Source organism: Triplophysa rosa, linkage group LG4 (assembly GCF_024868665.1).
Source record: "Triplophysa rosa linkage group LG4, Trosa_1v2, whole genome shotgun sequence".
Taxonomy (NCBI): Eukaryota; Metazoa; Chordata; class Actinopteri; order Cypriniformes; family Nemacheilidae; genus Triplophysa; species Triplophysa rosa.
The window spans coordinates 9,880,012-9,895,898 of NC_079893.1; the positions used below are offsets into that span (position 1 = coordinate 9,880,012).

Genomic DNA, 15,887 nt, shown 5'->3' on the forward strand with positions numbered 1-15,887 from the left:
AAGATGTGTGTTAACTGTTCTTGTGTCGTCTCTAGGTGCAATGGGAGGACTATACCACTATCATCCAGAACTCGCTTGCGCAGAAGCCACTGACAAGGTAAGACACCATTTCATAGCTTGAGTACCTGCCGCTGTTACTGGTGGAAAAATTGACCTGCCTTTGGTTTAGAAATGCTAATGGCTGTGGCTGAAACTGACACAAATGAGGTTTTTAGTCATTTGTGTTTACTCAAAATGTGGTCAGACACAAACAAATTTATTAATGGACAATGGAGTTTTGGGCTTTCTCGTGCGATTGTTGTAAAAAATGCATTTTTGATGTTTGACATGGGGCCGCACAATATATATCGAACATATTCTGAATGTATATAACAATAGTCACAATCGTTTGCTATAATGATTTTTGAAGTTTGCAAAGTAATGCGTAAGGTGGTGCAGATAGTGGAGAAACTGGCATGCGAATGTTGGTGCATGTGCATGCTGTAAAATAGAAGATGAATATTTTCTAAAGAAGAGTTTATTTGCAAAATCAGAACTCTGTTTTAAAATGTTCAAAAATCATGTTTTATTATGTTGTTTTTATTATTTTAGCTATATCAAAACAACCCAACTGCAGTTTACTGTTTAATGAAGTCTTCAATTTGTTATAATAATTTTTCGACTATTTCGTTTTTAAATATTTTGATATAATTCAAATCGGAGCTCTGAAGTTGTTCAAGAGACGGAAACCAAAAACCCAAACCAAGTTTTTACAGGTACAAAAATGTTTAATAGTTTTGAACGAAAGTGTTTGTTTGAAATTAAATTCAACGTTATAATAACGTTATTTTATCGTTCTGTTTACTATTTTGATCATATTTTTAATATTAAGTTTGTATAACATGCTGGCTAAACTAGAATAATATTGACCAGTATTTATTGTAATTAAACCGTTTACAGAACAGTAATGATTTTAAAAGAACACAAAAATGTTAAAATTCTGTGCCAAGTGAAACTATTAATTTTTTTTTTTAAGCCCTGTTTTAAATTGATCACATTTTGTTGCGTATTGATATTTATCTTCTGTATCGTGCAGCTCTAACGTCATATTACATTGCATTGCATGTGCAATCATTCTTGAAAATAAGTTTGGCTTAGTTTGAATTTGCTTGAATTGTATCGAATGCAGTAACATTTGTCAATTTAAGGTTTGGATTTTTAACATCTGTTTGTGGCATTATGGTTAGTGTTTACATCGTAGCACTACAAATGCTTGTTGTCGTGTATTTTAGCAACCACTGATTTTGTGCTCTTCATCGAGTGCAAGGAATCATCTGACACGTTCGGACAGAGAACTGTGCTGATGCACGTGTCATGTTCAGGGGATTTCTATAAATGTGGTGTTGTGTGTCATTTCTTGTCTTTTAAATAGTTAGTAAGAACTACCTCGTGTTTTCTTCCCTCTATGTTTACAGTCAAACGAGAGGGAAGGGCTGGCCGAGTGATGCTTTGTCATTGGCTGAATCCGGCCTCTGGAGGCGGACCTGGGACTGAGGGAGGAAATGGGGGTGGGGGAGGTATGCAAGCAGCCGGCAGGAGAGGAAGAGGAGATGATGGTGGGAGGGGGGTGTGGAAGTACGGAAAGGGGGAGTGGAGCACTAATGATTTTGCCTCCAGCTGTGGGACACTGCAAATGGGGAACAGTGGCAGGGAAATGGATGGCTGTTGAAATCGAGGTTGGAAAAGATGGGTGGGTTGTGTTGGCGTGAGAGGGGGACGGAGTTATTGTGAAATGAAACGTGTGGCTGTATATATCCATTCCTCCCACCCCCCCAAAAAGTCAAATTTGTTAGTGCTATAGCTCATAGTGTCAAACAGAAACCAGGTCGACAACCCTTACCGCTTCCTTACGGTTTGTTTGACAAATGTGCGTGAGTGAGACGTACCGAACGGGGGAATGTCTGGGCCCGTGTGTCTCGTCCTGACTGTTCAGAACTAAACAAAGCATATTCAGGGTGTGTGTAACCGCTTTGAAGGCGTTGTGCCTGGCGCTGGCCGTCTATATGAACAAAGCAGGACGGGACGCTTGGGCTCTTGGGAGGTCCTGAATATAGAGCTCTGAAACTGAGATGTGTGCGTGCTTGCGTTCGGCAGTTCCTACACCTCCACACAGGCAGAAACAAGCTCTCTGCGGTGTAGAATGTAGAGGTGGCCTCAAATGGGTTTGGCTGTCAGAGAGGGCTATGAGGGGAGGGAGGAGAAATGAAAGGGTGGAAAATAATGAGAGAGAGAGGGAGGAGATGAGGGGATCTGCTTATTCTAAGCACCTCCATAAACTCGCGTTTGAAGAGCAGTCACCCGGCGCAAGGACTCTGTAGACTGGAGTTATTAAATATTAATGTATCGCACTGAAACAGAAGAGCGGTGTGTGTTCTCGAATCAAAGGACCGCTTCGGTTAGGCCTGTGAGGACGTGGAGTCTCTGCGGTTGTTGTTTTGGGAGTTTGGAATTCTTGGGGCATCTTGTTGTCAAGTTGTAATACAGCTCTAGTTCAGTCCACGTGAATGCATTGTGACAGGGTGCTCCTGTAGCCTGGTTGGTAGAGCAGTCCAAAGGTTGTGGGTTCAAGACTCAAGGAACGCACACACTGACAAAAAGTAATACATGCCTTGAATGCATTGTACATTGCTTTTGATAAGTGTTTGTTCAATATGTTGGCTGAATGTAATTGTTTGTGAATCTTTTATTACTAATCACGTAATCGCTCTTAAGGAAGCTATTTGGGTTTTATTTATGTTTAACTTCTATTTGAATGTATATGTTTGTTGTATTCAAAACATGGAGATGGAAGCCAGAAGAACTCGAGGCTCGCCGCACAGACGTCATCTGTAATTTTATAGCTCTAGGGGTGGTTTGGTGGAATTAATTTAAAGAAATACCTTTTAAAAGGGGTGCACTGTGCAAGCTGTTTAACAGCTTAAGCAGCAGGCTGTAGCACACCATACACAGGCGCACATATCAAAACTACAAAACAAATCTAGTAAATCAACTAGTCTGAAGTTGAACATGCTGAACCCTTTATTACTTGTAGTTCCCAGTAAATGGAAATATTAAATACACAGCTGCTCTTAAAGGGGAAGTTCACCCAAAAATGATTTACTTCATCATTTACTCACCCTCATGTCATTCCAAACCTGTATAACTTTTTCATCTGCATAACACGAAGATAATGTTTTGAAGAGCATCGATAACCAAACAACACTGGTCTCCATTGACTTGGATTGTATGGACACATAACTACTGTGACATCACACGATATCTTCTTTCGTGTTCCTCATAAGATAGTGTCATATCGTCGCTGTCCTTCCAAAACCTCGGATGTCCTAGTTTGCTGTTTTTCAGGAATTGAAAAAACACTGACAACACGGTATTTAATCATTTAAAAAGGACAAAGTTGACAAGCACTTTCAATGCTTTTATTGAATAGATATTTGCAAAACCCAGTGACAAACAAACATAAATGGGTGTAGCATAGTGGTTAAAGAACTGGTAAAGGAGAAGGTTAAATCCCACAAAGCCGATCTCTGAACAACCACCATTGTGAGTTTTTGAAAGGCACTTAACCCCAGATTGCTAAGTGCATAGTTAGTCACTTTTAGACGTGCTACAATACCATTAAATTTTTCATTCCTTCAAGCTTGTTTAGAAATTCTCAACAAAACTTCAAATACAAATTCAAAATCTTGAAAAATAAAGCGTTGACCCGCAAGCACACGGCACATTCTTCAGGTTTGCCCCATAGTCTTGGTACAGCCTTCATCCAGAAACATAACTTGCGTGATATTCCTGAGCCACACCTTTGGGTCCAATGTTGTTTGGTTACCAACATTCTTCAAAATATCGTTTGTTTTTCAAGTCAGTCATACAGGTTTGGAATGAAATGAGGCTGAATAAATGATCAAAAAAGCCATTTTTGGTTGAATTATAAAAAAATCTTATTCTAAAACCTGAATCTGTAAATCCCTCACAATTCCCAGCCCTAGGTTGGATTGCTCCACAGCAGTGCTGACTGCTCTCGGATCGCATGGCTATGGTGACTGGGTGCACTTTGCCAAACTCTCTCACAATAGTGGTGGTTATTCCCTGTGGATGGTGTGGCCTCCAGGCAGAGAGCACTTGGTATTTGAGCATGTGATGGCGGGTCCTGGAGCTGTAGTTTCGGGACCGGATGTTGAGCTCTCACATGCTTTTATTAATAAAATGGTAAAGATTTTTTATAAAAACTACACACAGTGTACACACACTGATTTTGTCCACTGTACCCCCCCATCTGATACCCTTACTACATCCCCCAAATGCAAATCTCCATTAAAGTTTTATACTAATGGACATGACTGTCCTGGTTTAGACAGGTGTGTGTGGACATGTTTTTATATCCCAGTGCGGACCTAAACCTGAATGCACACCAACACATGGGGACTCGTGTCACCGTGTGGACCAAAATTGAGGTTTCCATAGACAAAAAAGCTTATAAATTGTACAGAACAATATATATTTTTAAATCTAAAAATGCAAAAAGTTTCCTATGATCTTTAGGTTTAGGGGTGGGGTTAGGGGATAAACATACAGTTTGTACAGTATAAAAACATTACGCCTATGGACTGTCCCTACGGAGGTAGTAAACCAGACGTGTGTGTGTGTGTGTGTGTGTGTGTGTGCGTGTGTGTGTGTGTGTGTGTGTGTGTGTGTGTGTTGTGCACCTAATTTTCTATTTGGCAGTGTTACTCATCTATTTAAAATCACTGATGATTCAGGTGCACTAAAGGTTTACTGAAATGTGCTTTTCTGAACTGTATAGTATTTATAATTGGCTTTATATGTAAACACCAGACGTGTATAGCAGAAGGCATGTCCTCATTTAGATGTGTGTGTGCTTATGTGTGTCTCCACGGAGTCTGTGCATTATACCAGACTGGTTTCGAATCGTTTTTGGCTTTGAATATAATCTCCCTGTGTGTCTAGCTGGTTTTGGATGGCTGTGTGTGTGTGTAGTTGGTTTTAAGTGGGTGTGTGTGCACTCTTGCTGGTTTCGAGTGGTTGTGTGTAGCCTGAGGCTGTGTTCCAGGCTCTGTTCATAGTTCATAATTTTCAATACTCAATTCTGCGCTTTTCCCCCTCTGAGCTCCACCCTGCTGCCCCCTGGGGCGTCGGTGCTGTCCTCTCCCTCCCCCTTACTGCTCTGCCTCCCATCCACCCAACCCTCCAGTCCCTAGTCTGCCACCCATTTTTTATCCTTCCCATCACCTTCCTCTCCTCTGCCGTGGTCACTCTCTGGCTCACCTCAATAGCTTCACAGCTCCATATTAAGGTCACAATCCAAGTGTGCACAACAACGGGCAGTATTATCTGTATGGAAAATAATCGTACTATTTGTGCGTGTGTGCGTAGGTGTTTGGAATGTTTGGAATTAGTTATGTGGAAAAATATGCTGCCTGCATATTCAATTGAAAACAAAAATGTATTTAAAAATGTTAAAATAGACCAAATAATAAAGAAAAATCAACCAATAAGAGTCCAGAATAGATGAGAACTCATTCAAAACTGTATATAAAGCATCTCGGGGTGTTGCCAAAAAAGACTGGTCGATAAAATGCAAAGAGAACATTTTACTTTCTTGCAAATTCTAAGTAATGGCTGGTCACTATACAAAAACAGTGCGCCAAAACTGCCACAACATGTCACAACTGTTATATTTGAGCATGTTTAATCAACAGTTTCTATAGTTACATTTGTGTTATTTTTTTAAATGAGTTTTCAAGTAGTTTTGAGTTTGCTTTTCTGTTAATTATATTAATTAAATTTTTATCTATATTAAGACAACATAATCCATAATGTCTACACTGTAAAATTTTACCATCTCTTATTAACAGTTTCTATAGTTACATTTTTATTATTTTTATTTTATTATTAAAGGTCCAGTGTATGACATTTAGCGGCATCTAGCGCTGAGGTTGCGAATTGCAACCAACGGCTCAGTCCACTGCTTACCCCTCCCTTTCAAAGCACTACAGTGGCTGACACAGGACAACGATGCCCGCACGTTTTTGCAGAAGGAGATAATGCGTTTACAAAATGCGCTTTGTAGAGCAGTTTGTCCGTTTAGGATGGCTGATTCTATAGGGATGTAATGATTCACTGTGAGCCGGTTGAAAATCGATTATAATATGTCACGATTCAAGTCGGTTGAGATGTTAAATGAATCAAAATTCATGTTTTGAACAGCAGGGGCTGCTGTGTTTATTGCAAACTTGAAAAACGTGGAAATGCTGATATAAAAAAAATACAAGTTGGGAAAAGCACCAAGTCTTAATTTGTTTATATTGAAGAGACTTTTGTATTATTCATTTTTTATTTGATTTGGAATTTTAAAGTTTTAAAATTGCAATTTAGTTTTGTTGTTTGACATAAAATATATTTTTATTTTACAAAGAAATGTGCAGCATTTGAGAAATAATTAAAGGGTACTTGTTCATGTCTTAATTGTCTCAACTCATTTTGTAAAAAAAAAGTGAATTTCATGAGATCAGCATCTTGAATCGTATTACATCGTGAGCTAAGTGAGTCATTACATCCCTGTCATTCTACGGTAATAAAAACATAACGGTTCATTACGTTAGCTCTTTATACACATCTAAAGATATGGTTATGTATATAATATTGCGTTTCTGTCTGTATAATATTGCACCTTTAAGACAACATAATGTCAGACTGCTTTACTACTGAAAGAGCCTGAATGTTCATTATGAAGTTTTTATGCAAGCTGACAGTGTGAACATATGGCCATCGGAACAGGAGAGTCATTAGATCACACTTTTTAATTTCCAATTTTAGGGTGGGGGTGTTAAAACCAAAGCAGTATTGAAAATGACATCTTCAACTTTCCGAGGCCCTGCTTTAATGAAATCATGTACCCATGTGTTTTGTCAGCACGTGGACTTTAGTGCGCAAAAGATAATGCATAAACTTTTCAGATTCATTACAATTCACATCATTAAAACTTTTAGGTCTTTGATAGCAAGTGTATTGGCAATTCAAACCACGATGGGACTCGACACATGGCATGTTTTAGAAGCACATTAGGGCGAATTCCAAATCTGAGGTTATTGTTATAAAGAGGAAAAACACATTTAACTGTGGTCATTTAAAATCGCCTCTACTGAAAATATTTGAATATGAACCTATTAGGGATGTAACGGTATCAAAATTTCACGATACGATAGTACCTCGATATGAAGACTACGATACGATATTTATTGAATTTTGTGCAGGAAAAAAAACAAAACAAATGAAGACTTGGAAAAATGTGGCATAAGTGTTTATTAAACAATGACTGAACAAAGATCACATTTATTATTTTTAGATTAGGTAATTTTAAAGTGCAAAGAACAGTAAAGTCTGTAAGAAACAGGAACTAACATAATAACATAAAAATGAATAACATAAAAATTTTGAGAACATGAAAAAATTAACATGAAAAAAGTTTGAGTTGTTTGTCAACATTTAACAACTCACAAACAGTCAGGTACTCACCTCATTCACTGCTATATATATATTTTTGCTCCTCTATCTTCATGAAACCTTTCGGGGTGATGATGTAACACATGGCTCTTCATATTAGTCGTATTCCCCGAATTGTACTTCACCGCAGTCTGGCAGTGTCTGCATATTGTTTTTTTGTCTGTCCGTCACCTTTTCTCCGCTCTCGTTTCTTGTCACGGGAAAACCGAAGTGCTTCCACACATCCGATTTATAATTCGCTTTAGTTTCAACAATTTGTAAATCCGTTTCTATGCCACTAGCGGCATCCGCCATTTTCGCTCAACTTGATCTGTGGCGGGCGGCAGCAGAGCGCAGAGGATGATGGGCACGCATGGGTTGATGGGAATTGTAGTTCCCGGTACCCTCAACTCGCTCCATTCGGCTGAAAAAAACTACACTTTGCCTGGAAGATCTATCGTCATGCGACCACGATAATATCGACAAGATTTGCTATCTCGATACTTCGATATTTACAATACCGTAACATCCCTAGAACCTATATATAATACTGTTGCAGACATGGATTGTAGTTAGTGCGCATGCATTAGCCCGAAGCTCAAGTTCGAGTTGCGTCCTTATCTGATCCTTGATACATGTCTTTACTCATATTCTGTGTGTGTGTGAGTGAGCGAGAGATGTGTACGCTGTGTAGACTGATGTCATTGTTTTGTTCGGGATCATGCAGCTGACTCAGGAATTACTTAGCAATGTCTCACCTCACACACAGAGAAAAGAGACTTAAACACCAAGTGTCTGCTCGAAGACCAAGCTGACATATGGTAAATGAGGAAAGGGGGGATACTGTATATGCTAGCCTGTATCTGTTACATTTAAATAAACCTGATTCAAAGCTTTATGCAGATACGTCTAGTCTGCCTCCCAGCTGTTTCCTGTTACACACACACACACACACACACACACACACACACACACACACACACACACACACACACACACACACACACACACACACACACACGTTGGCTGCTGTCTGTATCTCCACACTTGGCTTAACCTTGTTCTATGTGAGCTCCTTTTACCACCCACAAAGAGTCTGCATGCGCGAGCGAGCATCTATTAATCCGCTTGTTTGCGTGTCCCACGTGTTTCTCACTGAATCGCATGCGTGTCTAGTTTGCATCTTAAAACATCACGGATATATATATGTGGGTTTGCATTAGAAAGTATCTGTGAGTAACTTATTAGTCACCCAAAGCTGATTTGCCAAAGATCCTTTCGGTCCATCCCCTTATAAACCGAGTTTTAAAATTGTATGCCAGAAATGCGTGTTGTCTCGCTTGAGTAAGCATGTATGCGTGTTAGTGACTTCCAGTAAGAGGCCTGTGTGAGATGAAGCAGATATGAGGTGTTCATATACTCCTGGATACACGCTGGCCTTTGACACATACTGACTCATGTACTCCTGCACGTTTCTTCGAGATGACTGGGGTGTTCGGTGTGCCTTTGTAACACCGAGCGTGCGTGTTGAGCAACAAGCTGTGGGTTTTCTCAAACTTTCGGGAAGTGACCTCACTACGCCTCAGGCAGCACAGAGGCAGTGATATCAGAGGGGAAATGCCACTAATGCCACCAGGCACAATAGCTGCTTGTGCTCGGAATGCTCAATGAAGAATCCTCAACTAGTCTGTTGTATGAAATAGTTAATTTTGGGTGAACTGTTTCTTTAAATGTAGCAGTAATGCAGCTTTGAGTATGTGTGTTCGTCGTTGTAGTCGAGTAAATGAGTAATGTGCTTTCCTCCTTCAGGCAGATGACTCTCCCAGTCCAAAGAGACAGCGTCTTTCCCAGCAGTCTGTACTGGAGTTTACCTCGGCCCCTCCTTCCACACCCTCTCCACCAATCAGACCATGGGAGCTTCCACCCAGTCGCAGGCCACACCCTTATCCCCACCCACACTACCACCAGGAGCGCTGCCACACACCTGCTCGGCACAGACGCAGGTATAGTCGCATTTGAACTTTGACTGCTCGTTCTTGTCGTGATAAAGAATTTATTTTGCTATTCAATAAAAAAATAAAATGAACGTGACTTCCTCTGCACAGTCCACCGGTGAGGCGTCAGCGCGGCAGACGAGAGCGTTTATCTCGGCACCACCCCCCTCACGGTTCCCCCGGTGGGGGGCAAGACGAAAACTATCGTCACCCGCCTCACCTGCATTCTCTTCATCATTACGGCCAGCCGCCATCTCACCCTCCGCCCGGCCTCGATGAGCCCAGGGCCTTCCATCCCCCTACACTCTCGCCTCGGCTATTGCACCCGCCGCAGCAGGGCACTATGGTGATGGACCTCCATGAACAGGTTAGTGGCTTCGATTAAATCCCCTGAGCCTGTTTGTTTCTCAATTTTGTATTTTTATTTTTTTATATCACATACAGGTAATTAGACCACCATTTGTGTAAATTGTAATAAAAACTTCTGACTTAAGTCAACTAAGCACAAAATTTGAATCGTTAGATTTACCCTGTAGAACATCCTTAAAGGTACAGTTTACACAAAAAGGTTGATTTGCTTACCAAAAGAAAGTTATTGTAAAGAATTTCTAAACTCTATTAAAGCCGTATTGTTTGTTGTTGTGTATAATGGAAGTCTAAGGGGACCAAGTTTGTACCCTGGGGTGCGTCACGTGCATTGGGATTTGCCGTCTTGTATTATACATGTATGCTACTGTGATGTTTATCTGGTAGACTCTGTTTATAGATTTGTTGTTTGTGTGCTAGCTCCCTCAGGGTACAGTACCGGTATCATATACAGTATCTCCAGTCCCGCCCCACGGTCTGCCACCACCTCTCTGTACGGGACAACATCTCCCAGCGTGCTCCTCTCAGCAGCAGGTGCCTGCCTGTTCTGTGGTGTTCAGCGGACAACAACACTATCCAATTTGTAGTGTACCACCTCCGGTAAGTAGGTAAAGCCAGAACAGAATGGCGGTTTGAAAATCACATGTTTGTATCTGCTGCCACCTAGTGGTGGCAGAGTAATTGTAGAGTACAGTGTACCGGTCTCGTAAATGAGAGCAGGAGATGCAAGAATACCCTGCCCTCCTGATACAACAAACCGCAGTTGGTTTATAGTTTTGCTAATGGTTCTCAATAACTTTGTTGTTGGCATAATGGTCTCGTACAACATGTATGTCTTTCTGATTTCAGATGTTGCCGGCATGTTCTGTGCAACATTTGCCCTTGCCGTACGCGTTTCCCTCTCTTCTCTCCAGCGAACCACCCTTCCTCCTCCATCCTCCTCATCTCTCGCATCATCCGCCCCACCTCCCCCCACCTGGACAGTTCTTACCCTTCCAGACGCAACAGTCCCGATCTGTAAGTATACGCATTCAAACCACTGAGGATGTAACAATACTCGGTTCACAAATTAAGTTTGTATCACGTTTCTTAAATAAAATTCAAAATAAAACAATCAAATTCAAGTAATTGAATTGAGTTCTAAAACTTAAAAAAAAAAACATTTAATTGAACCTTACAGTATGAAAGTAAAATAATGACAATTCTGTCCATGAATAATAAACCAGAATTTTAATGAAAAAATGAACGACATTAAGAATTGAAGAGAAAAAATCAGGAAGTAGAAAAGTCCTGTAGTAAAAAATAGTAGTAAAAGTTAAGTAGCTCTACAACAGTTATTATAGTTTTGATATTAGTTTTATTTTGTTTTTATTCATATTTTAAATTAGCTTTTACTTTTAGATTTGTAGTTTTTACTTTAATTTTAGTAAAACATTTAGCCACTTTGCTATGCTTTTGTAATTTTATTATTGCTATGCTTTTGTAATTGTATTATTGCTATGCTTTTGTAATTTTATTATGTCTTTTTTTGTTTTTTATGTTGCTATATATGGTAAATTAATTGTTGCTTTAGTTTTAGTTTTGTTTATTATTATAATTTTAGTGCTTTCAACTTTTAGGGCTTTCAACTTATTTCAGTTTATTTCTGAGACAACATTTCAGTTCTTTGTTTTCCCCAATAATTTTTAGGCCAATATTTTATTTGATTTCAATAAACAAAAACGCTTTCAAAGTTTTAATTTTAGTACTAAAATAACCTTGTTCTGCAATACGCATCTTATTTTTTTGTCACGAAACATCATACCACAATGTATTTTGGTACCCCTTCAAACATTATTATTTATTATAGTCAAGTAAGTTCCAATTGCTTCCATTGTTTACCTCATTTGTAAGTCGCTTTGGATATTAGCGTCTGCTAAATGACTAAATGGAAATGTAAGTCCAAGTTAAAGCGTTCACAAGCGAAAAAATCAATATTATGAAAAAAGTTTAAAATGATCCGAAACTCACACTTTGGTTTTGACTTGTGGCTGTCAAGTGTGTTAATTATTACTAATAGGAAGTATATGTGTGTTTTTGTGAATAGCCGCTGCAGAGGATAGAGAATGAAGTGGAGTTGTTAGGGGATCACCTGTCTCTAGGTGGAGGGTTTAACTACCCTCACTCAGGCCATCCCAGCCCTCTGCCCCCTTCCACCCCACTGCAATTCCTCTCTCACGACCCCCTGCCGCAGGAGCTCTTCGGAGTGGTGAGCCATCTTCACACTTTATTGGTTTGTGGTAAAGCTTTCGTTCTTTTTCCTAAAAACGTTCTTGTCCTCTCCAGCCGTACCCTCACTTCATGCCTCGACGAATCACGGGCCGTCGCTACCGCTCTCAGCAGACCATGCCTCCACCACCTTACCACCCAAGTCTGCTGCCCTACTTCCTGTGAGTTACAACAAGGACTATAAATATTAACACGTTGGCGCAGTTGTATTATTATGAATGCGGCAAAATGCAACACTCGGTACACTGCTCTAGTGATGAAAGCCCAGCCTTCTGGTAAAAGGAGCCAATCGGAATTCATTAAAGATTGATGATTCTGTAGGGAAGGGGCTTTATACGGAGTATGATTAACCTTTTCACATGCGTAGCGGCAACATGAAAATGTTTTTTATGTGTTTGTTTAATTGTTGCCCAGAAATGTTTTATTGTAGTTTTTACAAGCAGTTTCAAAGATATCAGCCCCCTTCTCTAAGTAGATAGGACCTTGGTCTGGAGGGGATCAAAGGGTCTTTGGTTACATGTGTGTGCATACACCGAGAGTTTTTTTGAGGGCTAGTGAGCTGGTTTATAATGGTGTTATTTTGGTGACAGATCTGTTCTTCCAGTCCAGCCAACAGCAGTGGGTCCAACCATTAGCTTAGAGTTGGATGTAGATGATGGAGAGGTCGAGAATTACGAGGTGAGAGCCCACGTGTAATATACCCATTTACACAATCTAATACAGATACAAACTCGTGTTTTTTTCTAGCACAAGTAAAGTGATTCTTATATTATTGATTATTTTGATTTTATTATAACATTATAAAATAAAGGGTATGATCTCATTTAATTATGTATTAAAATAAATGATTCGTAATGTAAATGTCAAAATATTAATTATATATTAAATTAAAGTGTAAATATATTCAACTTAAGTTAATCTCAGGGAAGCACAATATTTGTAAAAACTTATGGTATCTGTTTGGGTTTGTTTGAACAGGCTTTGTTAAACCTTGCCGAGCGCCTTGGAGAAGCAAAGCCTAGAGGTTTGACCAAAGCCGATATCGAACAGCTGCCTTCCTACAGATTCAACCCCAGCAACCATCAGTCCGAGCAGACTCTGTGAGTAAGACACTCGAACGAATGACAACCCAAACATTAATGCGTGTCGTTGAAATGTCCAGTATTTTGTCACGTCCATAATGTTTATGCTTCTCCATCTTTCTCCACAGGTGTGTGGTGTGCATGTGCGATTTTGAGTCTCGTCAGCTGTTAAGAGTACTGCCCTGTAATCACGAATTCCATGCCAAGTGTGTAGATAAGTGGCTTAAGGTGAGCAAGCTATATGCCTACATGAATGCACACTTTCAGAACTGATTATCCATCATCCAACGTGATTCTATTCGTTTTTGACGCTCAACCCTCTGTCTTTTAGGCCAACAGAACTTGTCCTATATGCCGAGCAGATGCCTCTGAGGTCCAGCGGGATTCCGAGTGACACCGTTCACAGAACACACGCACACACACACCACTAAACACTTAGCTCATTCTCCTACTGTTACATTCTGTTAACTTCCACATGCATAATTACTACTCGCACAAATACTGCTGCAAAAGATTCATGAACGTGTATCCATTTTTTTTTTTTAAATTATAGGACAACTGAGACATGTCTTTTTGTTTGATCACTAATTTTTTTGTGTGGAAGTCCAAAGATTTCGGTTTGTTATTCTGGTTCTGATATTGTTTATATATATATATATATATATATTATTAGTTTAGTTCTACCCTTTGTGGGTGGGGGTGGGTGGGTTGCGTCTCGTTTGAGTGCGTGTGTATGCGTGTATGTGCACTAACATTCCCAGCTATGTGAGCACACTTTGGTGCGGTGGTCTTTACGATGGTTAACGTTGTGAGCATGGACTTTTATATTTTACCGACAAATATAGCTATATATAAATATGTATGTATGTATCGATATAGAGGGACAAATTACCACAATTAAAAAAAAACTGAAAAAATTATGAAAGTCTCCCCGTCCACAAAAATGAAAAAAGGTGTAAAAGATTCATATATCTGTATGTGAAGAGGGGCTTTTGGGTCAATTATGATTTAGCAGTCTTTAGAGAATTGGAATACTGTGAGGTGTGCGTGCTTTTTGTGTGAACGAGAGTGTGCGTGTGAGTGTTAGAGAATTGTGTGTTATTTATCCCATGTGTGGTACAGAACACTGGCTTGTCGCTCTCACTTTTATTCTCGTCTGTGATTGGCTGAGGATGCGCACTGACATGACATGTGATTGGTTAGGGGGGCAGTGAAAGGTTTTGGATGGTTTTCCTCTATCCATCCACTCAGTTTATCCTTTTATAGCCGTTTTCTTTTCTGCCTTGTTTTCCCATTTTTTTGCATTTGAAAGTTGTTGCTCTTGCTTCTCTGTGGAGTTCTTTCGCCCTTTTCTTTTGTACACCAGCGTCATTTATCAGCATTGGGTGATTCCTAAATACAGATTAAAGCTCTGTCTTAGTCTAAGCCATATATCATTTTAAAAAGACGATTTCGTATTCAGGCCAAGCTGAAGTTTTATCTTTGCCTTGCAAACAAGTCCTATGTCTTTAACCTTGTGGCAACGTCCACATAGCACAAGCAGAATTATTCTTTAGTTTTTATTTGGGTAATTGTTTGACTGTGTACCCAATTTGGAGATGTTTGTGTACTTTGTAAAAAAGAATACTGAGTTTATATTCTAGCGTTTCAGTTTCTTCGTAAAAGAGGGACACAAAGGGTCAGTGGGACAATAAGGCGATACACAAACGCACCCCAAAAGCCTGCTTAGTTCTGGTGTTTAAATATTCCTGGTTCTTGTTCTGTCAGTCATTAGTTTACATTTCATTATTCGTTGCTCTCACTGCCCTCTCTATACATTGAGCTTTTCGCCTTCCAGCGCATCCACTCATACAGCCTCCATAAAGCCGTTATAACCATTCTCAGCCACGTGCGTTACTTTATAATGATTGACCGAGATGCTCGTCATGACCTAGAGGGGTGTGTGTGTGCGCGTCCGAGAATGTGTGTGTGTGATGGTTTATATCATGCATTGCTATCATTATGAATGGATATAACTGCCACTGTGTCACGTTACGTAGGCTCTGCGACTGGTGTAGAAAGTGTCATAAGAGTCGTGTGCTGTTGTCTCGGAGCCTGCAGTGTCTTAATGAGAGATGCCTTTAAAACATTCTCCAGTGTTGTCTGCTTATAGTGTCATAGAGTCGAATTCACGACAACCGCAAAATTATGATTTCTCGATTCTTCGCGAAACAAACGTGCATTACCTTACTTAACCATTGTCATGTTGTGTTATAGGAGTTTATTTTTTCCCTGCTTGGTACAATAGCAGTTACCTCAGTTTTACTATTTATGTTTTTTCCCCATTCTTTTTTGCAAAACCAGTAAGAGAGCTCATGAGTTCTTATGCTTTTTGTTTATTGGTTGTTTTAATTCTTACCATTAAAAAAAATACAATTGTATCATTTAACATGTTGTAGTTCATATGTATATCTGTAACCAAAATCATTTGAAGGCTTGATATAAAAATTTTTAACAAACCTTTGTACATTTTTTATGAGAGATGTTACTAGTAGTGCTTTACTAAGTAGTGCAGATTATTATTTTTTCTTGTCTCTTGACCCCTATTCCCAGTCGTTTGGATTTCAAAGGGTGACTCCGTAATAAATGTATAATGGTCTCT

The 15,887-nt window shown here is 39.6% G+C and overlaps 1 protein-coding gene across 1 annotated transcript in view; it reads left to right on the forward strand.

Moving 5' to 3' along the window:
• The window catches only part of rnf38 (ring finger protein 38), a 34,870-nt gene extending 18,983 nt beyond the window's left edge, over positions 1-15,887 (forward strand). Inside the window, exons 3-13 of the mRNA XM_057332209.1 lie at positions 36-97; positions 9,346-9,539; positions 9,642-9,897; positions 10,317-10,496; positions 10,746-10,913; positions 11,983-12,144; positions 12,222-12,325; positions 12,755-12,842; positions 13,143-13,264; positions 13,375-13,474; positions 13,578-15,887. Coding sequence (XP_057188192.1) covers positions 36-97; positions 9,346-9,539; positions 9,642-9,897; positions 10,317-10,496; positions 10,746-10,913; positions 11,983-12,144; positions 12,222-12,325; positions 12,755-12,842; positions 13,143-13,264; positions 13,375-13,474; positions 13,578-13,640 — 1,499 coding nt within the window. The 3' untranslated portion in view covers positions 13,641-15,887. The remainder of the gene's footprint in view (positions 1-35; positions 98-9,345; positions 9,540-9,641; positions 9,898-10,316; positions 10,497-10,745; positions 10,914-11,982; positions 12,145-12,221; positions 12,326-12,754; positions 12,843-13,142; positions 13,265-13,374; positions 13,475-13,577) is intronic.